The following is an 18,189-nucleotide window of genomic DNA, read 5'->3' as shown; positions in this document are numbered from 1 at the left end:
TTCCGCCTCACAATTTATAATTTGTAAAACTTTTCTAAATAAATTAAGCGTTCGTCACGTTGGACTAAAAAAACATATTTTTCTCTTAATCTCCCCAAAAAACGTACATCTTTTTTACAGACGAAGACGAGATTAACAATAATAAGAAATTTCTTTTTAATTTGTCTTCTTCTTCCTCTTCTGCTTGGTGTAGGCCTTGTGGTATGTTTTTAAGATAGATAAGCCTCCTGCGATGTCGATTCCTTGCTGTTAATTTATCTCTTTGGTGGACAGCACGAGAGTCGTCTACCTTGGAGTTGGCCGTACAGTGCAATGTGGGGTAGTCTGGATGAATCTATTCTCCTCACATGCGCATACCATAAGAATTTGTGATCAAATCAATCAGTTTTCTTGTAAGGAATGTGACAAATTTTCAGCGCCCAGAAAATATCTCGCACAAATATTTGGAATATTTCTATGGAAATATTTATCAATCTACGTGCTTCTCAAAGTGTGTGGTTTTAAATTTGAGAGTGTGTGGTGGATAATATTACGGTAGCTAAGATATTGTAATAATTAGGTGAATGCCTAAAGCGTTTACTGTAAATGGCTCGGTTAACCACACTTTATGGTAGCAAGCAAAAGTACATATTGGCATTTAGTCAAACAGGGTTGTGGTAGGATATTCACGTGGGGGTGGTTTGGCAATGAAATTTCAGTGCTATCATGAGTGTGAAATATTTTATCAGGAGGCAAAACAAGGTGAAAAATCTTGAGCACATTATTACAGGAATTTTTACATGAAATAATAAGGCATCAAAAAAGTACATTAATATTATTTTGAAAATATATAAACTAACTAACTAACTAACCATCGCGCCGCTTCCCCGCAGGGGTAGGCAGAGAGAATAGAACGCCACACCACTCTGTCTTTGCAAACATTCTTCGCCTCTTCCATGTTCATGCATCTCCTCATACATACCCGCCGATTGTTACGACTCCTAACCTGACCACTTTCAAGTATTTGGCATACCTGATCGTGCCATGTTTTTCTCGGTCTTCCTCTGCTCTTTTTTCCACTTACATTCGCCTCATAAATTTGTTTTACCGTTCTTTCCTCACTCATTCGTTCTACATGTCCAAACCATCTCAACACACCTTTCTTAATTTTATCGATAATGCTTATCTCAGCTTTGCATTCCTTCCTTATTTCACTATTCGCACATCTATCATACATCGTTTTGTCGCACATTCTTCTCACAGATCGCATTTCGACTGCATTCAGTTTACTTTCATCCTTCTTTGAAAATATATGTACGGAAATTATTTACTTCAAACATTTTTTTTACCTATTTGGACGTCTCTTTTTCTCTTGTGTAATATTACATTTAAAAGGTTTTACAAAGCCCAAGATTTTAATAAACGAGTTTTCGTAATGTATGTGTCCAAGTTTAAAACATTATTTTTAACTAAGAAATAAAACTCCGCTGCTGTAGAGTAGCGGCTAAAGCATTTAACTACATTACTGGAGGCTTTGTTTCGATTCTTAGAGGGGGTTAAAATAACTCAAATTAATTTTATTTTAATATTTATTTAATATTATCCTGGACTGGTGGTAGTTGAAACACACTGATGAGCCCCATATTTTTTTTTTTCATTTTTATATTTTTATCATTATTTAGGAAAATATAATCACATAATTGTATCTACATATTTTAAAAAAAATAAACATTAATTACTGTTGCTTAGTTGTAGAACCAAATATTCAAATTTCATTTTTAGTCCTAAGCTGCTCATTTTTCAAAATAGGAATCAAACTGTACTAGAGTGGGGTCGAACCAAGAATCAAAGTCTGCAATGCTAACCACGGGACTAAAATCGGACTAAACATAACACTGCGTCGATGCCCGCAGTGTCCTATGCATCCTTGGAGGCGGATAAAGGGTTAAAAAAGGAAGGAAGTTATTACAACAAGTGATACAATACCACAAACAGCTATAAATTTTGGGGTCTTACAATGTTGAGAACAAAAAATCCTTCTTAGGACATCCGAAATGAAGTCTCTACGACCCATTGCAGGCCTCACACTTCGCGACAGAATTAGAAACTCAAAAATAAGAAAAATCTGCGATGTTGAAAATGTTGTGCGATGGGGAAGAGAAAGAAGACGTTTTTGGAGTTCGGATCACCTTAACGATGGAAGGATCGCTGGTCTTCCATATCCCTGGAGCGGACCAGAGAATGACAGGACTAAGTCCTAGAAAAAGAAGAAGAAGAAGAAGACAATTCTTTAGTATATATTTTGTCTTCTCTAAATATCTATTAAAAAAAGTATGCTTTATTTAAATTGGAAAACGTTTATTTCCAATGGACATATAGGTATAGGATCAGTATAATATAATAGTAGGATTAGGATCAATTGCACAAAGGGATTATTATCAAATCGCTATGATCTACTAGCGTATCCTTAGCCTTTAACATAGGAGAAGTTTAGTTCCTTACCCTATGTTAGTTTGAACTACCCTTGACAATAAATTGAATGTAAGATGCGTACAGAGCCAGTGCTTCAAACTTTCAAACAATGCTCCGTCTTACAAACACTTGATTTTGTTTTTGGATTACTTGAGTGCTGAAGCACAAGTGAAGTATGTATGTACGTATAATAAAACCTAACCTAACATATCTAATGATGTGTACAGAGTGATTCTCATAGTATTGAGAGCAATCATATAATAAGAGAATTCCAAACCTTCTTTACGAATTTTTAACAAAGCCAAGAAATTAACTAAAAAGCTTTAACGCAATAAGATTTTAAATCTCTATTTTTTTACGAGATATTTTTTAGATGCGTCGATGCTCCGATACAGATACAGAAAAAAGTACCTTGCGTATTGTAAATGTCAACAAATTTATTTTATTTTCAATTTAAGTTTTGCTTACTATTGAGATTTTTAATAGTGGTATATACCAAGTAAAACTCAAATTAAAAATGGATATATTTTACCACAACTGTTGCTGCCAAATCTTTACAAGTAACTGCCAAATAAATTAATGAAAAAAAAAAAATTTTATTTAAGAGATTTTGACTCTTACATTGTTCTACAATACATATAAATTTATGAAGAAAAAAAAACTGCTTTAACTAGGTAATTATTTTCTTCTACAACAATAACCTGGTGTTTCTTTTCGTCAATGTCAATTTTAATTTTTTTACTACGAAAATAAGAAAAATATTAACAACATTTGAGTGTTTCTCAACTTGTTCGTAAATCTTGGTTTTCTCCACTTATCGGAGATATTTTTACATATAAGTATGTGGGAGTTACAAATATTTGAGTTATGTGGTTGTCAATCATGAGGAGAATAGTGAATGTTGCACATGCGTAAAGTGATCACACAACCAGCCTATGACAGCCTCTAAGCCTTGTAAATACCCAGATATCCTTATTATTCTTTATCAGATATCAAAAAATGAGAAGAAAAAGATAATAGAATAAAAAAATGTTTAGTTTATCATATTTTTTTGTACCATTTAATCGTTTTATTAAAAATAATTTACAGCAAAACAATTTTTTCTATTGTCCCACTAATTGAACGAATGAAACAGCCCTTACTTCTTTTTTAATTCTTCAAAGTCTCAATGGCATAGGTCTTTAATTTAAAATCAGCATCGCATCCGATGTTTGATAATATTTGTTGTTTTTCTCTATTTTCTCATTTTAAAAATTTAACTCGAGTTTTAGTATTAAAAAAAATACCTGTGTATGTAAGTTCAGTATGACGTCATTGTCCACCCTTAAATTTGAGAAAAGACGTAACTGCATCACCCTGTATAAGGGTATAAACTTTAAGAGGAGATGGAACGGTGTAAAGATCGCACATAATTTCAATTCTTAGGCGTCTTTGATGTCACAATTGAATTAATGACACTTGAAAACAGGAATGGCTACTTTAAGCGCCAAATGCTGGGTGATAATATTTTATGCAACATTTTGGGTGTCAAAATCCTTGTTCATAAATCTGGGTAAATTTTACATTTTGATATCTTATAACATAGATGAAAAGGAGAATTGAAGTATTTACTGGGTTTGTGACCTGTCATAGTCTGGTTTAAGTGGTTTAAGTATCAACACTACTCAAATTTTGGAAAACTATGATACGATTTCTTCGTCACATTATGTACGAGTTCACGGGCAGTATCTATGCTGGATTTGAGTGAGCTGTATTAAGTACATCCTTTTAAATATATATAAAATCCTTACCGAATTATTTTACATACTGAGAGACATACTGTCAATTTTTTGACAAATTTCTTAATTTTGGAATAACAATATTGGATCCAAAAACCACGAATCTATATTTTGCCCTTTTTATTTTGACCCCCTTGTGAATCGAACACGGTATCTCCAGCATGATAGCCAAACGTGACAATTACTTCACTATGGATACGGACAAATTGACCTAATTGGGTTTATTTGTTGATTTTTTTTACGTCATTTCATATTTTGTTAAAAGAAATTATTTTAATAAATATTGAAAATAACACACTCTAGCATATTTAAAAAGAATACGATAAAAATACGTAATTCGGCTTTCTTTGTTCCCTGAATTTCTGTTATTAGGTTGATTGATGATATTCGTGTTTTATGTCTAATGATAAAATAATGAAATGGAATCCAACTACATAGTTGTAGAAAACATATATTATTTAAAGTTAATTAATTACCCTTGTTCTTACCTTTCATACATAATGGTGCAAAAGGTACTGCATAGTATTAAAGCAGTGTTTTTTTACTGTTAATTATATGAAGGCAATGTAATTATCCTTACGCTCGGGATACCAGTCTGGGGTGATATTAATTTATTTTTTTTAGTGTTCCCGTATATAATTTCTACTTTCTGAGGATTGAACCCAGCACCCTCAACACGGTGGATAAACGCGTTTGCTACTACATCACAGAATATATAAATAATAAATTTAGCCTATTTGGTAGAATCAGGAAAAATTCGCTGAAGTAAAACAATAATTAAATTTATAACTTTAATTAAATTATATAAAAACATACTTGAAACCCTTACCATAAATAAATTGTAAGTGATATACTACTTGAATTCACTCAATTAAAGTTCGTTTTCAGAATTTTTAAATTAAATCATGGCCTTCGACGAAACCCGGTTACTGGTAAAAAAATGTATGCGTGTAAAAAACTTTAAAGTTGTTATTTTATCATATTTATGAAAACTGCAGCTAAATATTTTACCTTTTTCCTTTTCTTTATGTAAGTGATTTCTGAGACACCTTCTCCAGGAAATGTGTATACTAATTTACAACATTTTGAGTGTGTCCAAATACTAGTTCACAAATCTGGATTATCTCTGCTCAGTAAAAAAACTTCTTCATCTTACCAATATATGTATGTCTGGTGAAAATTCAAGTGATTCCAGTATAATGTTTCGAAATTGGAATATACATATAGAACTTCCAAGAATTTGAGTTGTATGGTTGTCAATCATGGGTAGAATTGATTAATGTTACACGTGTGTAAAGTGATCACTTAAACCACCCTATCACGGTCGTAAGTCCCGTAAATACCAAGACTTCCATATTCTTCTTCATCTACGCAGAGATATCAAAAAAATAATATGTATCTTAATACATGGCTACCTATTGTGAATAAACATGTTATAATATCAAATTAGTGTTGTATGAAATGAACAAGATTTACATATCAAATAAACGGAATATATCGTAGAGCCAACATCAGTAGATATTACCTGACATCAAGCAAACTGATAAGTTAGCAATTTACGTAAGGAAACCGGCGTGCGTGTCAGCGATGTTGAACACATTTCATTCTGGGTAACAGGCAGACAGATGTAAACTTTCTTGGAACAACTCGAAATACACAGATCGATCCTTTAATAATCTCCTTGAAGCTACTCAATAGAATGGAAACTTAATTAGGGTGGTTTTCGTGGAACTCCATATTAAGGACTTGTTCCACATTAGCACACTGCATTAACCTCAAATGGATTTGTTTATCCGCATTAGGTTACACTCTGTGGTCCAGAACGATTCTCCTTTCCAATTTTGAGTTATTTTGATTACATGATGGTATTATTTTGGTCTGTCTTGTGATCTTATAACCCCCCATGGTGTAATGGTCAGCGCGTTAAGCTACAATGCTTCGATTCCCAAGTGGGATCAAACTATTATAAATATTAGTAATTTTTAACTAGAATATTTATTTAATGTTATCCTGGACTGCTATTGAATCACTTTGCCTTTATGCATCACGATCAAGATGAAATTGCGACAATTTCAATACAAATAAGGGTTAGACGAAGAATGAAGAAAAGTTTTCTCGGTAATGTTTTGTTAATAACTACAATAGTATTTTGTTTAAAATTCACTAGTTTTTTAGTGTATCTAAATTAAGAGTTATTTAAAAGTTATTCATGAAGGTTTCATCAACTACAAAAAATGTCACCAATGAAGTAATAGAAGCATAAAAATATAACATTTAATATTTAAGTAGGGGTAGAATGGTAAATGTTACACGAGTATAAAGTATCACTTAAACCAGGTCATAAGCCCTGTAAATGCCCAGACTTCCATATTTTTCATCTATGTTAAGATATTAATATGAAATTTGATTTATATATTTTTGTATGACATTTATTAAATATACTTATAAGAAAGCTTAAAAATTAATATTTAATTTTGAAATGAAATACATATTTACTAATAAAAAACTTTTATTGGAGGTTTGATATATATATCATTAGGTTATTTAAATAAAAATAAAATTATTATATTAACATTATTGAAATTAAAATAAAATTATTACAATTTGACATATGTATAAAAATTGTTTTTTTTTTGAAAGAGAGAAAGACGACAAATGAATCACATTGGGAATATTTCAAAAGTGGACTCGAAGTTAAATTTAGTCGGTTACTTATAATGGGTAAGTCTTTATTGATTGCTTTACTTATTTCTAATTTTTCTAGATTATCCAAACAAAGACCAGTTTTATTTACATGTAAAATTTCTATACCCGTTAATTTATTAAAATTATGATCTTCAGATATAAGGTGATTAGCGAATTCCGAAAAATTATTATCATTAAGACACCATAGATGTTCTTTCACTCTGATATTGAATTCACGCGATCTTTTTCCCATGTAAAAGGCTGGACAATTGCAACAATTTAATTTAACAACACCAAAATGATTCAATGTATCTTCTTTATCTTTATTTAATAACAGTGAACCTATATTATAGTTTGTATAAAAAGTTATGTTTATCCACTTTTATTTTTGGTACTTTTCTCCAACCTCCAAGAACCTTGTTATCTTCAGGGATGGACATGTTTTATAAAATGTGCCACAAAGTATCTGCAAAAAATATTCAAGATAAAATGATATTCAACCCAACGCATAGTTTAAAGAACTCTCGCAGGTCAAACTTGGATGTTATCGATTTTTAGATAACTCATAAAGTCGTGTTCCGTTCTAGATTCTAGATAATTTATTTATGACTTGGAGACAATAAAATAAACTACTACTGATATACCTCTGACTCTCAATATAACCGATAATAATTTATGATTCAAGTAGATATTTTATTTTGGTATTAAATTATAGACAGTCATAAGAAAATACTGTGTAAAAAGGGTTTGGGTTTGTTAAATAAAAAAAAAATCAACTTGTCGATTTATCTTTTGAATATTTCTTCTAACCCTTATCCGCACCCAATGGTGCATTGGGCACTGCATCGTGTTGACGCAGTGTTATCTTAATCGTTAACCGACGAAGGCAAGGTGATTAGTCCTGCGCTTAAATAAATATTAGAGTTATTAATATTTATTTATTTATTTATTTATTAATATTTATTTAATATGCAGTTATTTTATACCTCTAGTTGTTATGTTTTTTTTGTAAATATAAATCAGAGGTAAAATAAATATGAACGTTAATAAAATAAAAAAGTGTAAATATGTATAGTATAAATATGTATAAAGTAAAATAAATATGAACAAAAATAAAATAAAATAAAATAAATATGAATTTAAATAATTGAGAGGTAAAATAAATATGAACGGACAGTAAGCGGAGATAATCCAGGTTTGTGAATAAGTATTTTGACACACTAAACATTTTGTAATTAACGTTTTCTTACGTAGTTTCTAAAAGAAGTCTTTTCTACCTTCCCGGGTTCGCAGTTAAGTTCTCATGAATTAAGGGAATGCAAAACGTGCAAGAATTCCATTCATTACATATGCATATTAAACCCATTATACATCTACTCGCGGCTTCGGATATGCAGGTTCTAATGAGAATGCAAGCAAACTATTGCTGAACTAACTGTTTTAAAAAGAATAACACCACTTACGAGCAAATTATGTTGCTACGGTATAATCTAATGCTGTATCTCGAGAAACCTTTCTCTTCCATAACACTATCAAACCCTAAAAGTTTATTACAATCATTTTCATATTTTCATAGAAAGTTCTTATGAAAGCGCGCTAGTTATATGGAATATTTCAAGAATGGAGTTTGTTGTGGCTTCCAAACGAATAAACGATACTATAAGTATTATTTTTTAACATCTCATCGAAGATGAAGAAGAATATGGAAGTCTGGGCATTTACGGGGCTGACGACCGTCATAGGCTGGTTTAAGTGATCACTTTACACACGTGTAACATTCACCAATTTTACCCATTATTGACAACCACACTAATCAAATTCATGGAAATTCTATACATATGAACGAATTTAAATTTTGTGAACAAGTATTTGGACACACTCAAAATGTTGTAGATACTAAAAGTTTTTCAATTAAGTAATTAATGTTTTTTTTTAAAGGGCTTGTTTTCAAATTCTCAATGAGACACTGTACAAGTACGGATATGTAACCTTAAGTCTCCTGCCCGTTGGTACTTTTTAAATTTTTCTATATATGTACCATCATTCCTCTATTCCCTTCTTCATAAAGCAATAATATCCTTCACTTCTGTAGTCTGTATTCTTCCATAGATTCCTATTCCAAATTCCATTCTTCTATATAGATACTATACAGATTTCTATTAGTTTGAATAGGAGTCGAAAAAAGGAAGAAAAATATTGTAACCTTATATGTGAAGTCGCCAGAAAACATTACCCACTAAAAGTTAATAAAAATGATTTAGTTAAAAAATAATTTTAACAAATATTTAAAATGATATTTCAGGCGTCTGTAACTAAAATAATTCGGTAACAATCTGAAATACATTTCGTGAACGTTTCTACTAGTAAATATATTAATTATTCAAAACTAGGTGTCGCCTACGCAGTTACATGTGGTGGTAGTCTCATTTCTATCGAAGCAAAAATACAGGTTGAATGACAGGCCCAATAATAGGTCGTAAGCCCTATAAATGCCTAGACTTTCATAGTCATCCTCATCTTGAGATATCAAGAAATAAAAATAATAACTTTCTTATTTTGTTTGCAGAGAAAGCCATCTCATCATCACTTGAGGCAGATCCAGATGAACTCTTAGAAGACGTGGAGGATCCAAACAACATTATGACAGAAGAATACCCTTTCGCGTACGAAGGAACCACCATGTTACCCCGATATTTACAACTCGGGAATCAGACGGTAGACTTAAATAAATTATTCAAAGTCCCACAAGCGAATGAAAACACAAATACTTTCGACGAAAATACCAAAAAAATTGCTCACGGAGGACGACCATCAAAAACGAGAGATGAAGACTTTATAACCGAGGTCACCAACGCCCATAGGCACAGTGGAAACTCAAACTCGCACGGCGGACATTCCGACAACCGCAGTGGACATACAGGGAATAGTCATAGTGGAAGTGGTCATTCAAGTGGACACATTCATAGTGGTAGCTCCGGTCATAGTGGTAGCTCCGGTCATAGTGGTGGCTCCGGTCATAGCGGGCACAGTTTAAGCGGACATTCAGGAAGTGTGCACTCGCAGCTGGACCAGATGCCCTGGCTGCGCGCGCGTCCGCAACACGAGCACGACAGGAGACACGGCCCACACTTTGAGGACGCGTCAGCGGACAACTCATCAGTCACTGTGCAGGCCGGGCATACGGCCCACTTCGATTGCAGAGTCAGTTTGCTTAGAGATAAAACGGTATGTGTGTGACACCTTATACCATACAGTCTATTCTTTCTTCTTCTTCATTTAAAATTATTTTGCATTGCACAATATAATATAATTACAAGTACAAAAAAAACATTAATACAAAAAAGATCCCACAAAGGCATGACCTATGTGTGGGTATACATTGTATTTTAGGTTATATGTAGTAAAGGGCACTGGCTAGAATACAATAGATATTATCAGAATTAAATTTAGATTAAAAGTGCTAATATACTTACTCCAAATATTTGAATTTAACAGAGAACATATTCTTGTTGTAATTTTCCTTATATCAGATCTAGAGCATTGGTTCTGAACCTTTTTGAAGTAAAGAAGCACTTTTGATTACAAGGAAAATTTGCTGTACACCAAAAGTAAACTAAAAATACAAAGATAACTTTTGTTAGAAATAAAACTTATTATTTTATTATATACTAGTTATAAATAACATTAATTTTAAAAAAAATACATAAAAATCATAAACACTCCAATGAAACTTTTTGCAGTAAAAAATATTTAATGTCACACCTGAGCTTGTCAGCTTTTATAAATTTCAGCGATATTAGGTCTGATATTTGTTATACGAGAGAAAAATGTGGATATTCACAGGACCTGTCAAAGGCTGGATAAATGATCACATTCCACACGTACAACATTCACCATTCTACCCATGATTGACACTGGTCAAATTTTTGGAACTCCTACATATATTATTGAACTCATGACAACGACTTCACAAGAGCCCAATATTGGATTCGAATTTGGATTGAGAAAGTTTTTATTTAGCAAAGACTCTTTAATTTTTTATGTGGCTTATAATTTAACCAGTTATTTTTATTCAAACATTTTGAGATAATTTTAAATTAATTTAATCAATGTGAAAACATAGAAATCTGTATGCGTCATATTAAAGAGCTGGTGAGAATGAAAGTGGCATATTATACGAACTGAGACGCTTAACAGTTTGTCCCAAACCGTCATGAATAATGTAAACGTATATTCAGTCTTCTCTAATGAAAATGTTATTTACACGAAAATAATGTTTTCTAAATCCGAATAAAGTCCCAAGTATGTGTTTTATTAATGCCTTCATGAAATAGTTCATTTTATTCACTCGTAAAAAACATTACATCACTGAAGCTTCACAGGCGCCGTGGCGTAGATGGGTAGACGCTCGACTGCGAAACTGGCGTCGCGGGTTCGAATTCCGCCAATAACATAATAAATTCAAGAAAAAAATATTTTCGATTGGTATGGGCATTTTTCATATTAACTTTCCTTTTTCTTACTATCCTACCTGCACAAAAGCCTAAAAAAGTAGAAATTTTGCTGGTTATTCCTTAAAAAAAAACATTGCAAATCTCAGACAGTTTAAAAAACACCTTTAATGTATTTTGTAAGCCTTCTACTAATAGTATGCATGTCGTTATGTTGAGCACGTTTTCAGGTTCTCATCAATAAGACAATTTGTCAGTGTGTTTTCAATAAATTTCATTCTTCAAAAGGATTGTTCACGTAAATACGCAGAGTAGAAGAGACTTTTTTTTTTAAATTTTCATATTTAATATGGTTAAAGTTATTTTTTTTAATAATTTTAATTCATTTTCTAGACATTTCTACTTTTGCAATTTTAAAATTAATAACGCAGTCCTCTCCAATAAAGAGACTAAACTCTTGTGCTTGTAGAGGGACTTATTATTATTTATTGTTTATGTTTGTTGGTAATATAACTTATAAAAACAACAAAGGACAAGATTTTAAGATCGCGGGGGAGTGTAAATACACATACATTCTCAAATACTGTGAAATGCGTAAAACGCACGTACGCAAGCAATATTTGGTCTGGAAGCGATGTGTAAACTGCATGCACAGTTCTTTCCGTGCATGCGCACTGAGATCCGCAAGCCAACATCCATATCAACTGTATACAATATTAATGACAGCATCCAACATACAAAAAACGTCTTTAATACCAATATGTTTAACGAACAGAATCACATACTTTATTGGAATGTTCTTAGTGCGCGCGTTGCTTCGACAGTTTGCTGCTTTTGAGCTTGAATACTGAAGTCAAATTGTTATTGAATTATTAAAGAAAACACTTTGTTTTTTACCACTTGAGTTTTTATTAAAGACTACATGTTTCAGAAGTTAAACTTCCATCATTCAGGTCTGTATAATAACATTATTATACAGACATTATACAGAACTGAATGATGGAAGTTTAACTTCTGAAACATGTAGTCTTTAATAAAAACTCAAGTGGTAAAAAACAAAGTGTTTTCTTTAATAATTGTAACATGTCTTACCACAAAGTTAATGCCGAAACAATAAATTGTTATTGAATATTGCTGCGATTTACTTTATTATTTAAATAAATAAAAATCAATCCATCATGTTTTGTATCTGAAATTATTGATTTATGGATTTATGGAGATGGCGTCTAGATGTGCATATTTGGTATCTAGTACGTAGTAAGTACGAGTATAAACATTTGATGTCTAGCATCCCTTCTACAAAAAGTCACCGACCGCCACTGCTATAGACAATCTTGCGCAGGTATCGTGGGTGAGACGCAAGACTGGAGAAGCGCCTCTCCTCTTGACAGTCGGAGACCAGACGTACACTGGCGATGGGAGGTTCTCAGTACAGTTCCGGTATCCGGGGAACTGGAGGCTGAAGCTGACGGCAGTCAACAAGTCCGACGAGGGGCTGTACGAGTGCCAGCTGTCCACTCATCCCCCCAGCGTCATCAGGGTCCACTTGAGGGTGGATGGTGAGTTCTTAAGCATTTTATTTGCTATAAATAAGTATTTTTCGTTTATTAACGGCCCTAGCCAATTTGTTTATAATATATTACACTTTATGATAAAATAATAAAAAAAGAATAAACTCAGTTTTTATTATTTTGAAATAATTAAAACTAGAGAAAATAATTTATTTTTTTAAAGTTTTGCACTGACATTTCTTGGTGGAACTGCATTTTATAGAAAAAATATTAACTTAATAGTTTTTTCCACGTGAATTTAATATGACCAGCAACCAGGCTTGAAAACCATGATTTGTTTAAAAACATAGAAATTTGTCTTGCCTCACACTAGTCCTATGATGTCGGTTACGACAAAACCCGGTTGCTGGTCAAATAAAATTCATGTGGAAAAAACTTTATAATAAGTTGTTATTTTATTCTAGAAAATAATTCAACTTAATTCATTGATTATTGTTACTGTCAGTAGTACCTATATATTTTCTATGAACAACTGAATCAACCGTTGAACCAATCTAGATGTTAACAATATTTCTGGGGTTTCATACCAATAATTTATGTTTTCTCTTTTTTAAGTATATTATTGGTTCGAAAATATCGGACTTCGTTGTGTACTGCCAGTTTAGGTTTCGCTGATGAAAAATGTTATTTTATTATTTAAAATAAACAACTCATCCATCATGTACATAATGTGTGTACAAATATTAAATAATAACATCACAATCTCAAGGTAACACCTGTAATTTGATCATCTTTCACAAAATTTATCAATCCATTTCAATAAATGTCTATAAGTAGGTACCTACATCATATTTTATCTTAAAAGTATTAAAATTATAGTTTTCATCGTCACAAAATGGTAAACCTAGTTATAAAATGAGATAAACCATTTAGTTAAACGATTAGTTTTTGACAGCTCAACAAAGATGAAGAAGAAAATGTAACTCTGGGCATTTACAGGGCTTACGACCGTCATAAGCTGGTTTGAGTAATCACTTTACACGTGCAACATTCACCAATTCTACCCATGATTGACAACCTCACTATTCAAATTATTGGAACTTGTAGATATATTGATCAAACTCGAAACACAGTCCATGAATTAAAAATATATAAAACTTCTTTTCTGGCTTTCTAAGGTGTCGGGTTGTAGTCTGTGGTTTGTGGCGCCGACTCTTAAGTCAGAGTTCTCGGTTCGAACTCACTCCTACCACAATTTAATACCTATTTCTAATAATGAGCCGCTTAGGCCAAAAAAATAGTATGAAATTGAAATAGTTGTGTAAATAATAAAACACAAATATTTCTCTTAAAAAAAATGGATATGAAATACATATTTCGAAAGAATATCAAATACATGAAAATGAATGTTACTCCCTTATTTAACATGGTAGTGTAATGATTAGCATGTTTAGCTACCAAGTTGAGAGTTACAGGTTCGATTCTCAGCAAGTTACGGCATCAAAAGTATTTAATTTATAAGGAGATGTAATGCAATACATGTATTATGATGAAAACCAAACTACGCCAGGAATTGAGCCCTGTTTAAACACGAATAGTTCTCTATTTTTTTATTATTTATGGAATGTTTTTTCACTTTGCAAGTTAGTATATAATTACAATGATTAAAGAAAACACTTCGTTTTTTACCACTTGAGTTTTATTATAGACTACATGTTTCAGAAGTTAAACTTCCATCATTCAGGTCTGTATAATAACTACAGTTATTATACAGACCTGAATGGTGGAAGTTTAACTTCTGAAACATGTAGTCTATAATAAAACTCAAGTGGTAAAAAACGAAGTGTTTTCTTTAATTATTGTAACATGTCTTACCACAAAGTTAATGCCGAAACAATAAACAAAATAGTATATAATTAATGTTTTATGAAAACTTCATGCCCCCGAATAAATATTTTCGCCATCCGAATTTGTGGTAACAATATTAATGGTAGAAAACGAAAGATCACTGGAATTTCACCCGTAATATTTAATTTGAGAGATGATAAATGTTTTTTTTTGCCTTTGGATATATGTACAAACATTACTCACTCATTGCCATGCCACTCAATAAATCACATTTTCGAAGCTCTCTCATAAAATCTCACTGAAATTTCAAATATCTAGTACATAGGTAAATCGATATTTATTTTGACAGTTATCAGTAACGCATAGAATATATTCGATATTTATTTTAATAGTTATAACTAGTATAGATTTTTAAAATATGTAAGTTTTGCTTTAAAAAAATGTCCATAATTAATGCAAACTCTTGTTATAAAATCACTGTACATTTAATTATTAGTAATTATAACGTCGGGTAATTTCGAAGCAAACAGCATTTTGCTCAATCAAAACCTATTTATACTAAATACTATTTAGTTAAAAAAATGGCGATACCATAGCTGATTGGGAACCAAAGCTTTTTTTTAAATGTGCTGCAATAAAAAAGTTTAAAAATAAAAATTACAATGTAAGTGGTTGAAATATACCTTTAGTTTAATGCTTCTAAGGATGTAGTTAGATAAAAGAATTACAATATTTTGTATTTATATTTAAAGGCTTTAAATTTAAGTTTTACGGGTAAAAACAAAAAGTTATATTGAATTTTAATAAAAGTTTTAAACTCCTATTGATGGGAAGATTGATTGCTTTGCGTAGAAAATTTGTAGAATAAACCATGAAGAATATTGAAGTAATACTTTTAACCAAGTTCATTATATCATAAGTAATTAAGAAATACAAATTTAATGTCAGTATTATAAGTCAAACTCAACAATAATTTGTGGTTAATGGGATTAAATAAATAATTGACCCTTAACTGGTGTTTAATTTTACCAGTAAGGAGTTAATGCTCGAATAAAAAATTAAAAAAAACGAGTACCAAAAACCATACTTTCTAGTACATTATTTCACTACAACCGCTTCGAATCGTTTGAGCAATCATTTATGTATGTCTTGGCCCTAGACCCTAAGCTACAAATGTCTACAATACAAAAAACTCGATCCCAGTTTTCAATCTGTGTTATGGCCGTCGATACGACTATCAGGGAGCTATCCGGAATCAAATCCAGATCAAATTATTGGTTGTTTCCGGTCACAGGTAATTTTAAAGGACAGACCGCTATTAGCAAAATCTAGGGTTATAAAATGAAATAACTGAATTTATTTTAATTAAGTACAAATAACAGTGTTGGGAACATAATTAGAATCATATATTCAAAACAGGAACAGGCGGCGGCATAGACAGATCCCCAGGATCAATAGAAATATGATGAAGAAGAAGAAGGCATCAATCGAAAAATTAAATGCCAAAACGTAATGAACACTCCAAAGCAATAAATCAGATTTAAAACCGTTTCTAAATTACTCTGAAAACAGTTTAAATATTGTTAATTTTTGTTGTTGTTTATATTTAAACAAACTTTTTGTCGTGAATATTTCATAACTTCTTCACTATAAAATTTCAATTTAACGTCCAACACCATCAAATATTGAAATCATTTTGACTAAAAAAGAAGAAATTAGGATTCATTAATAACAATAAAAACAACCTGGATTTTATTTTAGTAAAACACATTTTTTTAAATGTAGGATGCTTAAAACCGTTAAATATATGATAGGACGCCCAAGCATATTTCATTATAATTTTTACCGTAATTGAGTGGGATAAAGTTGGCTCCACGAAAAAAAATATTAGAAGGGAATGCGACATGCCACAAATTTGCTGTTGGGTAGCGTCGGGCGTTTCTTACTAAAATCATCGTTGTTTTATAATAATTTGTCGGCTACGCCACAAATTGTTAAAAAAAATATTGGAAAATTACGTTAGTTTTACTGAATGACGAATAATCCCGTTTAATTTAAACTAAGCCAACGTTAGATATCGTTTAATTTAAACTAAGCCAACGTTAGATATAAATATTTTTTATGTATTAAGTTTACAACATTTAGGGAAAGCTTTGAGAATCGCACCATTCAACAACGTACTCTCGACGTTTCTTCCACTAGTCAAGGTCTCGTAAGCTCGTTTTTCGTGGGGCAAGGTAAGGGAAGATTAATGAATACACGTTTACAGGGAGGTTTAACTGTTGTCAGGGTTGCAAAGAGATCCCTCTGGTAATATCTCGACAAAAACTAAATCCCCTAAATTCTAAAGCGATTATTCGTTGGGATGACCGGAAGTTTCAGAAAAGCTTCCGAACAATTTTATCATGTTTGCCCTCGAATAGAAAATAACGCATTGTATCACGAAAGCCTTATTAAATTAGGCCTTTTGTAGTTAATATCCAATACGAATACTATTCAATTAAAAGAAACAAACTTTGACCACTCGGGTTTCACACTTATAGTTTAAAATATGCAATAAGCTTGCCTGCGCAAAACGTTTTAAATTTATCAAATAAATTACATAATTTATTTGATCAATTTAAAACGTGTTGCATTTTATTTTTATTTTAAAAATTACAACAAATAGTTATTTTAAAAATATAAATAAAAATCGTGACAAAACACGTATTTTGCATTAATGGAGGAAATTTTAATTTATTTTTAACTTCATAGTTACGAGCCTTTAAAATATATGTAAATAGTTAACAAAATTGTGATAAGTATAAAATTGGAACTTTTTTCCAAAGGTGCCGAAATTTTTATTTGGAATTTCTTATTTTATTACATACAAATATGGTTTAACTGTTATTTATTTGTCAAATCTTGCTTTTGAATTCAATAATAGAGCACATATCTTCCATCTTTGGGTGGATTTTTTAACCTTATCTACATAGACCATAATCATATTTTACGGTATCAGATTTTTTTTATATTGAATACATTTTTCATATTAAAAGTAGGTGGTGTGCGTCATCTGACAGCGTACATATCATCCTCTCTGCCCTATCTTCTATGCATTGATGGTTCGTTTATGTTATTTGGTCAACATTTGCCAAATTGAAGCCATTTCTTTGATAACATCATGAAATCGAATCTTTTCGTTTTATTTTTTATTCCTTTAATTAAAAAAGATTTGTATGAATCAATATAAAAACAAATAATGTAAATCAAATATCGTTTTTCTATGTTATTATAGTTTGAAATTATAGACTTAATTAACAAGAGTAAAAATAGTTGTATCAAAATCTAATCTGAAAAAGTTCTCAACCTTAATTTTTTTTCTTCTCACTCATATTCGCACCCAATAGAACATAGTGCATAGTGCATAGAACACTGCATCGATAGAAGAAATGTTATCTTGGTCGTAAAATTCACGAAGGAAAG

General features: G+C 31.4%; 1 protein-coding gene across 1 annotated transcript in view; it reads left to right on the top strand.

Annotated features, from left to right (window-relative positions):
* LOC148302268 (uncharacterized) overlaps positions 1-18,189 on the top strand; it is a 96,071-nt gene that overhangs the window by 46,765 nt on the left and 31,117 nt on the right. Inside the window, exons 3-4 of the mRNA XM_088271888.1 lie at positions 9,481-10,139; positions 12,708-12,924. Of these exons, the coding sequence (XP_088128014.1) occupies positions 9,481-10,139; positions 12,708-12,924 (876 nt within the window). The remainder of the gene's footprint in view (positions 1-9,480; positions 10,140-12,707; positions 12,925-18,189) is intronic.

The sequence above is a fragment of the Brachycentrus maculatus genome, unplaced genomic scaffold (genome assembly GCF_059751285.1).
Source record: "Brachycentrus maculatus isolate JH-2025_06_01 unplaced genomic scaffold, ASM5975128v1 h1tg000469l, whole genome shotgun sequence".
Classification (NCBI taxonomy): Eukaryota; Metazoa; Arthropoda; class Insecta; order Trichoptera; family Brachycentridae; genus Brachycentrus; species Brachycentrus maculatus.
This window is presented reverse-complemented; position numbering and strand designations above follow the sequence as displayed.